Raw genomic sequence first — 12,253 nt, forward strand, 5'->3', positions numbered from 1 at the left:
AATAAGGAGAAATGGGAATGTTGAGAGTAGAGGAGATGGAGGAAGGACGGAAGAGAATTTGGATTGATGAAAATATTTGATTTTTGGAAGTTATCTAGCTGACCTGAGACTTGGTAGTAAGATTCCAGGATGGATTGAATTGCTGAGACTCTAGAATCAGATATTTTGAAGAAAAGAAAACTATCATCAGCAAATAAGAGGTGTGTGATTGAGGGGCAACCCTAGAAACTTTTATCCCTTCAATAAACCCATGATTCTTTGCAGAATCTAACATACATAGAGGACAAGATGTCAACACAGAGCACAAAAAGATAAGGGGATAGTGGATCTCCTTGACGTAGGCCTTGGGTTGGATGGAAAAAAAGGAGTGTAAGAACCATTGACAAGGACAGAGTATGAGACTATAGATACACATTGCATAATTAAATATATCCATTTGTGTGGGAAACCATAGAGATGAAGAATAGTTTCCAAAAAATCCCAACGAATACGGTCAAAAGCTTTATTCATGTCCAATTTGATAGCAGCATAGCAATCAGAGCCCATCTTTTATTTCTAACAAAATGGGTAAGTTCCTGGGCAATAGAAGTGTTATTAGTGATTACACGACCAGGAATAAAGCCATTTTGATAGGGAGAAACCAATGAGCTTATGACCATTTTGATTCTGTTGGTTAAGACCTTGGAGATGAGTTTGTAAATGACATTACAAAGGCTACTAGGCCTAAAGTGATCAACAGAAGTTGGGTTGCTAATTTTTGGAATGAGAGCAAGGAAAGTCTTGTTCACTTCTCTAAGAAGTTTTCTAGAGTTGAGGAAGGAAAGAACAACATAAGTGATTTGGACAGAAATTCGGGGCCAACAATTTTGGTAAAAAATGGGTGGAACCCCATCAGGGCCTAGAGCTTTTAAGAGCATCTCCAATCCAATACTCTATTTGAGAGTATCAAAATACTCTATTTTATTCATAAAGTGATTTTAGAGAAAATCACTATTCCTAATTACTCCAACCACAAATCCTCTATTTTTCCCTCTAAAATCACTTTACGAAAAAATAACCTTTTTTTATACTCTCATAAGAATATGGTTGGTATAAAAATTTAGTAAGAAAAGCTTAGAAGGACAAAAATGTCTTTTAAAAAGGTGAATAGTGTTATGAAGATGATCCTCTATATTTTCTCTTACCCTCTAAATATAGAGGATCAAAATCCAATACTCTCAAATAGATGAGGGTTGAGAGGATGGGTTGGAATGCTTTGATACTCTCAAATAGAGATATAGAGTATGGGTAGGAGATGCTCTAAGGGAGCCATTTGGAAAAGGGCTTTTTTAACCTCCCAAGCCTGGAAAGGAAGGTTTAAAGAAGCCAGCTGAGAATCAGAAATAGTGGAGTACGGAACAAAGGATTGAAGAGAATCTAAGGCAAAGAAAGAAGCAGAGGAGTAGAAAGACTTAAAGTGCTGGTGAAATTCATTTCTAATAGGAGTATCAGATTCCTCCTTCAAGACAGCACCAGAGGAAGAGGTTAACTGCCAGATATGGTTTCTGGCTCTCCTGGCTTTTGTCATTGAAAGAAAGAACTTGGTATTATAATCCCCAAGAGCAAGCCAGCGCTGTTTGGCTCTTTGAGCCCAGAATAACTCTTCCTGCTCTAATAAAGAATCCAGCTCTTTCCTCAGAGACTTTTTAAGATGAATGTTTGAAGGAGAGAGACTCTCAAGAACTATACCTAACTGAGTTTGGATCATTTTTATTTTAACAAGAATGGAATCCTTCCTCTCTCTAGCCCATAGCTTCAAAACTTTAATCATGATCTTATTATGATTAACTACTTTAAAAAGACGGGAACCAGGAAGAGGCATATTCCAAATGAAATCAATGATTTTCATGGCTGTTGGATTTTAATGCCACCATGCCTCAAATTTAGAAGGAAAGGGAAAGAAGGATGAAGGAGAGGAGGTAACAAAGGAAATAGGAGCATGATCAGACTTAGAAATGCCCAAGTTGGACATATAGGCTTTAGGAAACTTATCCAACCATTGAAGATTGCACCAGCCTCTATCAAGCATCTCAAAAGTGCATGCATCTACTTCTCTATTGTTGGTCCATGTAAACCAAGGGCCAGCATTTGTAACTTTAACAAGGCCAAAGGAATTCAAGAAAGATTGGAAAGAGAAGGATCCTGTGGTATGAAGGTTAGTTTTCCCCCATTTGTCTACAGGAGAAAGGACTTGGTTAAAGTCCCCACAAAGGACGAGGGGTCCAGGGAAGGAGGAGATGGTTGCTGACAAGGAGGCCCAGACACACTACAAGAAAATACACATTCGCCGGCTAAAAGTTTAGTCGCCAAATGTCAGATTTTAGTCGCCCAAATATTTCAGCGACTAAATTTTTGGTCGCCAAGTTCGTCGTTGACACTTGGTCTGGGAAAGTCGTTCGCGACTAAATATTTTGTCGGCGAAAATAAACAACTTATGCCGACTAAATATTTGTCGGCGAAAATAAGCCGACTAAATATTTTGTCGACGAAAATTGGCAACTTATGCCGACTAAATATTTTTTCGGCGGAAACAAACTTATGCCGACCAAGTTGCCAAAGGGGTATCACTTTTCGCCGACTAAATGCTTAGTCGCGGGCTCCAAGTGCAGAACCATACTTTTAGAAATTTTGAAATATTTAATAATTTGTAACCCAAAAATCTTTATGCAATATTTCAAATCACTCTATTTAATCCAACCAAAAGCAATAACAAATGAAACATAATATTCAAGCTTAGTCCATCCAAAAGCACAATTTAACCACCAAGCATAGATCAATTCCAACTCCAAATTTTCATAGATTACATATTCATATCCATCCTAACCAAGAACCACAAGTCAACAGTCTTAAGTAAACAAAAACCATTCAAGTCCTCCGTATACAAAATTTGTCCATCGAATTCTTTCCATCACGACAAAAAATCATCCTCCATATACAAAATCTGTCCATCAAAGTGCACCACATTGCTCCATATACAAAATCTGTCCATCAAAGTGTGCCAAATTGCTCCATATACAAAATCTGCCCATCAAAGTCTTTCCATCACAAGCAAAAATCATCTTTCAAATTGTTTCATTTACAAAAAGCATCCCTTCAAGTCGATCTCGTATCTGTAGAACGAAGAAGTGGTAAACAACAAATTCTTTGTCAATTGCCATGCACCAATATACAAACAATTATAACCTACCTATGTCTACTCATTTATCTACCAGTAACTAAAAAATTAAGGCAAAGTTGGCAATGAATTTTGTCACAAGGCTTTCAAGCCTATCCAGGTGCCCTGTGGGGTATGTGAAGATCCCCCAAGGCCAGCACCAACACCATCTCAAAAATTTCAACAGGTTACCCAAAAATCTGCATGACCCAACACAATTTTCATTCTTTTGTATACGCAATGCCCAACAGACCTAAAACCCTAAAACTTGGCAAATAGGACCATGAAATGACAAAGTGATACAACTATATAGCCCAAGTTTGAAATAAACATGATCGATCCACGTCCCAAAAAGAGAGCTACACAAGGCAAAAATTAGAACAGAGATTGTATGGATGCCATGGCTATGAATGTCAATAACAAGTAATTCCCACTTTCACCTGATCTGCCTCCTAAGTTCACTTACCATGGAGTTCCACGAGTGTCCAGGAGTTTTGTCACAAGGCTTTCAAGCTTAGCAAAGCGATCTCGCTCCTCTTGGCGCTCTCTTTCTCGCTCCTCTCGCTCACGCTGATACTCCTCTCGCTCTCGTTGATGTTCCTCACGAAGTGACTCCATTTCAGATCTGATACTCAGTAGCTCTGAATGTGCTCGTGACTCATGTGATTTGAAAGATAAGCAAGTGGGTGTTGGGCCAACCCCAAGTCCTCTAAGGTATTTAGGATTTTTTCCTTTTCCCAACACCTTTGTTGAAAGCTCCTCATGTGTCAATGAGACTCCAGACTCCAATGCCTCGTCTCGCGCTTTTTCCATCGCCGCTTATCAATGCCAAAGAAAAGATTATACAGACGAGATAATAAAAACAGAAACCCACTAGAAATAAAGTGAACAACCTGCAGAAACAGAGTGACTCCACCCCAAAGAACTAGAACAATGATTGGTAGCCTAATGGTGTATGATCATGTTCTGACTAGAAGTTACAACCACCAAGGGAAACCCAGAGTACATAAAGAACTTACAACCATGTTCTGATCAGAATAGAGAGAAAGCTAAGCTAACTAAGCTTATCATCTAATTCCAATTAGAGTATCAAACAGCAACACTAAAAGCAAAAAATAAGACCCCCAAGAGTACGAGACAGCAGCACTAAAAGCAAAAAATCGGACAGCAGTACTACCGCAAATATTTGGTCTAACTAAAACCAGCAATAAAGCTTCATTTGGGTTGTTTGACTCCATATAACCACTAAAACCAGCAATGAACCCTGTCTCGATATACCCATTGATCAATATAGTATGAGACACTACATCCCTTCAACCAGCCATTTCAATAAATTAAAGTAAATTAGAGCATTCTGTACATAAACATCACTACGTAAGCCTACTTTTGTGACAATAGCAGTTGCAAAACTAAAACCAAAATGAGAGAAATCTTTCTAACTTAAGAAAAATGAGGAATCTAAATCAAACATGCTCACAGTTAGGAGAGAATTTAAGGGCCTAAAATACTAGACAACAACACTAAAATAAAGTGAAGATAGCAGCACTAAAATCAAACATGCTCACTAACTCCCCTAATATAGTTGGAAGACATACATGTAGCACTGCACAAGTAGGTTTGATCCACTCTTTTGTCTTCTTTAGCGTATGTGATTTTTTGAAGAATACACAGAAATCAGGAAGTACATTATCATTTCCTTCAGCCTGTCAAATTCAAGCCCATAAAGTTTGACCAATTAATATCACCAAAAATAACAGTAATTTCCTACTATTACATTTGCTTTTCTAAACCTCTCACCTCAATGGACATCGCAGCAGGAAAAGATTTGGACCCCATAGTGTGATTATACGGGAGTTTTTTCCTTCTTTTTTTTCCAGCTATGCAGCGCTTCTGCAAATATATTTATACGGTTACGTATGAATGTCACATAAGAGTTTAAAACTAATAGGTAGTAACTTACCAGAATTTTTGGATCTTTGAATACTTTGTCGATTAAGTACTTCCAATCATCCATATGCATCCCTGGATATGGACTACTATATGGGTCCACTTTCTCTTTCCTAAGTTTTCTATAATGACGCCTCATGTTACACTTCCAATCTTTATACAAAAGGGAGGCCTTCTTGTCAGTTACAGCATCAGCCAGTGAATTTCCCTTCCCTCTGTTCCATCTACGATGTCAAACTTGTCCTGCAACCATAATACACTAATTGATACACTTCATTCTTACAAGAACACTAACTAAATTCTGGAATAGAGAATCATTACTCGATTAGATTGCAGGATGGCTTTTTTAGCCATTGGGTCCACAGACTTCCATGAATGGGCAAAGCCTTGAATAGGGCAAAACCTCCTAATCTGTACCCCAAGATCAGTTGCTGCCATGGTGGCATTCACCCCACAGAATGCCTTCATCTCCTCTGGGACAGTAACTACGAGCTTTTTTCCTTCGTGGTGTGCTATAAATTTATCTAAACTTTTGCTAACAGTAGGTCCCCGCACACGCTTTGAGGATGATGGACCTGTTGAACAAACAATCGATTTGAAATAGGGTAGGATGATGAAAGCAAAGCATCCATGAAACATAAGCTAAAATTATCTTACCTGTGCCACTCACTTGTGTAGATTGTGCAACGATAGAGGGTTTGGATGGGGTAAAACCTTGGGTTGGAGATGAGGTTAACCCTTGGGGTGGAGATGGTGTCACACGTTGATGGGGAGAGGGTGTATGTGGAGATGGGGCTAACCCTTGGGGTGGAGATGAGGTTAACACTTGGGTTGGAGATGGTGTAACATTTTGAGAGGGAAATGGTGTATGTGGAGATGAGGTTAAGCCTTGGGTTGGAGATGGTGTAACACTTTGAGGAGGAGATGGTGTATCTCTATGGCCTCTAACATTTCGATGACCTGGTGCCATCTCTATGGCCTATAACAACATAATATAGAATGCCCAAGCATAAATATATAATGTACATAATTCATAACACAAGACGATAATAGAAAGAAAAGAAAGAAAGAAAAAGATACATTATTTTTGCTGATCATTAACGTATACTTATATATTGTACCTCCTGCTCAAAAGAAACAGACTCATTGTCATCATCATCCCTAAAAGGAGTTGCATTACTCTTCACCCCATGAGATTTACGTATCTCATTGTTCCTCTTTATCCACTCATTTTTTTTCCCCTCATAATCTATTTTGACATGAGTTGCTAGAAAACCAGGTTGGAGCAACAATTTTCCTCGTTCGGACATTTTGCATAACTATGAACTATGAAATACACACAAACAAGTTGTTAGAGGCAAGATGCTTATAGACATATGAGTAAGCCCATAAGTAAGTTCCTTCGTCTTTTTTCCTCACCAAACAAGTTGGTCTAGTTAGGACAATTTCTTTTTAGCAATTTGATCAAAAAGTATATCTGTGCCATATTTGGTTCATGAGAATATAGATGTCATAAAAAAGTAAAGGAATAGAGACAAAGCGAGAAATTACCAAACAAACTGAGATGTCTTCTTGCTATCTTTAAAGGAAGAGACCTGATAAGAACACAAATTAATTCGCAAAGTAAGTAACTAGTAGAAACCCGGTAATAAAGCAGTCGAGTATCCTAAATAACAAAAAAATTGGTCAAAAGCCTTAGATCCAAAATAATGCTAAAACAAAACAACTCAATAATGTTCAAACATAACAACTCAATAATGCTCCAAAGACTTAGATCCTAAATAACAAAACAGTTGGTCCACTATTATGCAAGTCTCATTAACAAAATACATTAAGGTTACATATCAAGATCGATATCCAAATCATCAAATTCATCTTCATCGTCGAGCTGATCCAATAATTCATCTTCGTCATCATCGCAGATGAACCCATCGACTTCAATATCCTCTGCTCGAGCTCGTTTTCTACTAGACTCCTCTCGGATAATTTCAGGTTCAATGTCATTTCTACGCAAAGGGGTTGTGATGAGATCTTCAACAACTCTTACAAACTCAGTGGTTTCCTCCTATTGGAACTCATCATTGGGAGCATCATTAGCTTCAAAATCATCCATCTCAGGCACATTCCAAATCCCTCGGCGTTCGAACCGCTCCACAACTCTCCAATTCTCACCTAGTTTGGTATCATTCATGTAACATACTTGTTGCACTTGACTTGGTAACACAAATGAGTCATCTTTATACCATCGACTTCTTATATCAATACTTGTAGAATGTAGATCAGTCCGCAAGTCCTGTTACTACCAGTGTTGAACCATTCACATTCGAATAAGACCACTCGATGTCTAAATAAATAAGTCATTTCCCACACTTTGGTCAAGGAACCATAGAAATTAATCGTATGGCCTTCATGGTCCCCCTCCACAACTAACCCACTATTCTGACTTCTATGACGGTTGTCACGCTCGTTGGTATGGAATCGAACACCATTGGAAATGCATCCCGAATATGTCTTTATTAGTGCACTGGGTCCGTGGGCCAATGACCACAACTCATTGGTTGCTTCTGGTGACCCTTGCCTTCGCAACTTATTCATCTACATAAAGAATTGGTGTTATAATACTTCCAATAAAAAATATGATAATGTGCCATGTTTAAAATTCATTTGTTCACCTTACACGTTCTTTGAACCACTTTGGAAATTCTTTGCGTTGTCTCTTTGCGATGTCTACAGCACTTCCATCAGCTAACAAGCTCTTGTGTTCCCTACTTAAAAATTTATAATCAGTATAATTGAATAACGATAATTATGGAATTTTTTCCCCCTCTAACTATGACATATAATGTGTGTTTAAATGAAACATACTCTAGATATGGTTCGACTTCGGAGCAATTGTACAAGGCAAACCAATGTGCCATCTCACGTTGCTTGGTGGGAGGATCAAGTGCCCTTTGGATTTGCCCAAACAGACGGACACTTTGAGTAAATACATCTAAACCAGGGCCACGCTCACCTCCATCATCATTCCTTTCATCTCGGTTGAACACCGTTTCTATTCCATCGAGATACATTGAGCAAAAAGTTGTACACTCTTTTGAAACATACGCCTCTGCAATTGAACCTTCTGGACGAGCTTTATTGCCAACAAAACCTTTTAGTACTCCAAGTAGCCTATGAATAAAGAACCCACATAATAATATTATTCTACAACTCTATCTAGCACTATAATTCAATTACTTTCTATTAATTTGTAAGAGTACAAGAAAATTACCTTTCAATTGGGTACATCCACCTATATTGCACAGGACCTCCAAGCTTAGCCTCACGCGGTAAGTGAACAGCCAAGTGCACCATAACATCAAAAAAAGCTGGAGGAAAAATCTTTTCAAGCTGGCAAAGTACAAGTATGATGTCATCCTCAAGTTTGTCGAGATCCCCTACCCTTAATGTCTTGGAGCACAACTATTGGAAGAAATTTCCTAACTCAAACAATGCAGTACTGATTTCCTTATTAAGAAACCCACGCATCCCAATTGGAAGAAGCTTTTGAAGAAGGACGTGGCAATCATGAGTTTTAAGACCAGTTAATTTACCACCTTCAGTACTAACACAACTCGAGATATTTGCGGCATAGCCATCAGGATACTTGATCGATTTTAAGAATTCACAAAACTGCAGCCTCTCGATTTGGGACGGTGTGTACAACGCTGAGGGTTTCTCAAATGACCCATCTGCGCGTTTCTTTAGGTGTAACTCCTTTCGTATTCTCATATCCTCTAAATCTCTACGTGCTTTTCTGTATCCTTACTCTTCCCATCTACACCCAGCAATGTTCCAATCAAATTGTCAAATATATTCTTCTCTATATGCATAACATCAAAACAATGTCGAAGTTTGAGTGTCTTCCAATAAGGCAGTTCAAACAAGATGCTTCTCTTTGTCCAATTCAAAATTGGATTTTCATCCCTTTGTTTTTTTCTATTGCTTGGATGCTTTCCATGCAGCTTGTACACTCCTAATTCTATTTGCCTCGATATTTCTTCCCCTGTTAACTCTAAAGGCCTGGACCTATTCTCAACTTGGCCATTGAACAGTTTGCTTTTTCTCCAAGAGTGGTTCTCAGGTAAGAAGCGACGAGCTCCCATGTAGCCTATCTTACGCCACAAATGTTGCGATGATGCATCCTCATTGCATATGGGGCAAGCTAAATAACCTTTTGTAGTCCAGCCAGACATGTTGGCATACGCAGGAAAATTGTTAATGGTCCACATGATAGCTACATGCATCTTAAAAAATTGCCCATTAGAGGCATCATAAGTTTGGATGCCATCCTCCCACAACTTTTTCAACTCATCAATCAAAGGTCGCAAGTACACATCGATGTCTCTTCCAGGTGCAGATTGACCGGGAATAAGCAATGACATCATGCAAAAGGGTTCTTTCATACACTTCCAAGGAGGGAGATTGTAAGGCATCACGATAACGGGCCACATACTATATGAAGTGCTCATAGTTCCAAAAGGGTTAAAACCATCGGTGGCCAATCCTAGCCTCACATTCCGCGGATCCGCAGCAAAGGTAGGTTATCGGACATCAAAATTCTTCCATTCCTCGCCATCAGCCAGATGCCTTAGTACCCCATCATCCACACGTTTCTCCTTATGCCATTTCATATTAGTAGATGTTTTCTTTGACCCATACAATCTCTTCAACCTCGGTATTAGTGGGAAGTATCTCAATACTTTGTGAGGAATTTTCTTACCCTTTCCATCATTCACCTTGTATCTAGATTCTGTACATCTAGGACAATTCTCAAAATCAGCATTCTCCTTCCAAAAAAGTGTGCAATCATACTTGCACACATCAATACACTCATATCCCAAACCCAAATCACGTAACAATTTCTTGGCTTCACGTATGTTCCATGGAACAAACTCATCATAAACTGGCAGCAAACTTTTGATTACTTGCATCATCATGTCAAACGTAGAGTTACTAATCATGCCATGCACTTTCGTGTGAAGCATCTTGACAATAAACGACAATATAGTACCATTGCATCCCGGGAACACTTTGCGTTGTGCATCCTCAAACAACTTATCAAAGTTCCGCACATCCTCCCTCTCAAAAGTAGAAGGAAGTTCGTCAATATCATCATCCAAGACACCTGCCATTAATATTTCTTCTAACATTTCAGGCAATTGGTCCTCATTCTCTGGGAATAGCCCTACAAGTCTACTACCAATAGTTTCACCATTGTCTTGGTTATCATTGTAGGGTGCACTAGGTTGATGCGATGGAAATTGTTCCCCATGGTAAATCCAAGTCCCATAATTTTTTGACATTCCAAATCGAATCAAATGAATCCTGACAAGCGAACTTGAATGTTTTTTGCCATTAAAGCAATTGACACACGGACACCTAATGGCAAGCTCAGGTGCAACATTTTTCATTGCAAATTCAATGAATGAATCCACCCCTTCTCGATATTGACTACTCATTCTATTTCTACTTGTCATCCAACTCTTGTCCATTTCTTATCACCTACAAACCAGAAAAAAAAAAAGTAGAGAAAAAAGAGGGGGCTGGAAAAGGCAGGAAAAATAGATTGAATTGAGATTAGAGAAAAAAGAATGATGCAACTATAATATTTTAGGATTGGGGCCACACATCATGATGATACATGTTTCCAGTCACATCAATTACCATAACTTTTATTTTCTTTCAAAAGGCCATTCAAAGAATTGTTAACATATTAGCTCCTACAAAACCCAAACAACTATGCTTTTGAATTGTCGCTCTCTCTTCTTCTTTTTTCAATATAAAAGCTGTTAGAGGTGAGATGCTTATGCATGCAAAATGCATGCGAAGAAAATAAGCAATAGTAAAACAAGATGCAAATAAAGATCGAACTGAACAATAAATAACGAATGAAACTTTTCAGCAACTTTCCAGCACTTCTACATAGTACTTCAAAGTTGATCAACTAATAGTATACATTGGAAACTTCTAAATGAACATAGAATTAAGAAACTTTTCATTTCAAATTATCTATACATTATTGTACTATTATAAGGGAGATACAGAGACCATGCTATTTGAAACTGAAGAAAGCTAACTTATAAAGATCCGAGTAAGCCAATAAGTACACTTGTTAGTCTTTTTCTAGTTAGGACCAATTTTTTTTTAGAAATTTGATCAAAAAGTTTATGTAGGTGCCAAATTTGGTCAATGGGAATACAAATGGTGTACATATAAAAGGAATAACGACAAAGCGAGAAATTACCGAACAGCTAGAGCGAGATGTCTTCTTGTTGTCTTTAAAGGAAGAGACCTGATATGAAAATAAATTAATTGCTTCCCAAAAAGTAATTAGTAACTTCACGGACATTAAAAGTATTCTGTTTGGGGAAAGATTTGTAAATCAGTTATGAATCAAACACATATAAAGATCAAGGGTGTTAAAAGCCATGAACACTCCCAAAACCAGCACAGTATAAATAAAGAAAACTCATTACATCTGTGGAAAGTTCACAACTTCAATGAGATTAAGCTCATTACCAATCCCCAACATCCCCCAAAAAAAGAACTAGAATAAACCAAGGGAGAGACTGTGATTGTGATTGCTTATGAATGTGTTTCATACTTTTTTCAGTTGGCCTTGTAACCAGGGCAGGAGAGGCTGGTAGATATCGGATACCACAAGTTTGAGACTAAGGAGCTTGTTAAGGAAACTGCATCTTGGTTCGGCCTCGCGACACACTGGACACTCCATGCCCTAAATAGTGCAATGGAACACCCATTAGGTGGTAAGGTTGTCGCTAGTCCATACAGATTATGTCACATGGTTTTGGTGATGTGGAAGATGCTCTATTGCTCTACATGTAATTTAAAATTTGTAAGTCTCCGGAGTCCGGAGTTTGTATAGAGTCAAGCTTTGTGCATGACAGTCCTTAAAGAAAACAAAAGAACGTAAATATGAGTCTATGTTGGAACTTTTGAAATATATGTTACTGCTCAAGTGGTTTGTAACTACAACTTTACTATGGTGTAAATACCAAATTTACCGGCAGCCGGCACCTAAATCTACTATATCACATATTTTTTACTTTT

At 38.2% G+C, this 12,253-nt stretch overlaps 2 protein-coding genes across 3 annotated transcripts; both read right to left on the reverse strand.

Annotated features, from left to right (window-relative positions):
• Positions 1–3,035: 3,035 nt before the first annotated feature.
• Positions 3,036–6,957, reverse strand: LOC131299483 (protodermal factor 1-like). 2 transcript variants are annotated; one of them, XM_058325040.1, is made up of 8 exons: positions 6,221–6,631; positions 5,798–6,119; positions 5,462–5,715; positions 5,154–5,383; positions 4,991–5,083; positions 4,788–4,896; positions 3,660–4,011; positions 3,036–3,149 (listed from the first exon to the last, which is right to left on the reverse strand). In XM_058325040.1, coding segments are annotated over exons 4-8 (681 nt in total). In that variant the 5' UTR covers positions 5,280–5,383; positions 5,462–5,715; positions 5,798–6,119; positions 6,221–6,631; the 3' UTR covers positions 3,036–3,148. The 2 variants fall into 2 exon arrangements, with proteins under 2 accessions (XP_058181023.1, XP_058181022.1); XM_058325039.1 differs by lacking the exons at positions 3,036–3,149; positions 3,660–4,011 and adding an exon at positions 6,692–6,957 and having other exon boundaries at positions 4,782–4,896; positions 6,262–6,466.
• A 299-nt stretch (positions 6,958–7,256) lies between these two features.
• Positions 7,257–10,554, reverse strand: LOC131299484 (uncharacterized). The gene is made up of 4 exons (XM_058325041.1): positions 8,412–10,554; positions 8,006–8,311; positions 7,818–7,905; positions 7,257–7,735 (listed from the first exon to the last, which is right to left on the reverse strand). The coding sequence occupies exons 1-4, from the start codon at positions 8,492–8,494 to the stop codon at positions 7,394–7,396; spliced, it is 819 nt and encodes a 272-aa protein (XP_058181024.1). The 5' UTR covers positions 8,495–10,554; the 3' UTR covers positions 7,257–7,393.
• Between the last annotated feature and the right edge of the window lie 1,699 nt (positions 10,555–12,253).

This window comes from Rhododendron vialii, chromosome 9a (assembly GCF_030253575.1).
Source record: "Rhododendron vialii isolate Sample 1 chromosome 9a, ASM3025357v1".
In the NCBI taxonomy this organism is placed as follows: domain Eukaryota; kingdom Viridiplantae; phylum Streptophyta; class Magnoliopsida; order Ericales; family Ericaceae; genus Rhododendron; species Rhododendron vialii.

Coding starts and splice junctions, on each gene's coding strand:
- LOC131299483 (XM_058325039.1), bottom strand. CDS start 6,450: ATGTCCGAACGAGGAAAATTGTTGCTCCAACCTGGTTTTCTAGCAACT. Junction 6,120..6,261: donor CTGTTTCTTTTGAGCAGGAG/GTACAATATATA, acceptor ATGTTGTTATAG/GCCATAGAGATGGCACCAGG. Junction 5,716..5,797: donor TACACAAGTGAGTGGCACAG/GTAAGATAATTT, acceptor TTTGTTCAACAG/GTCCATCATCCTCAAAGCGT.
- LOC131299484 (XM_058325041.1), bottom strand. CDS start 8,494: ATGGTGCACTTGGCTGTTCACTTACCGCGTGAGGCTAAGCTTGGAGGT. Junction 7,906..8,005: donor GAAGTCGAACCATATCTAGA/GTATGTTTCATT, acceptor ATTTTTAAGTAG/GGAACACAAGAGCTTGTTAG. Junction 7,736..7,817: donor CAAAGTGGTTCAAAGAACGT/GTAAGGTGAACA, acceptor TTCTTTATGTAG/ATGAATAAGTTGCGAAGGCA.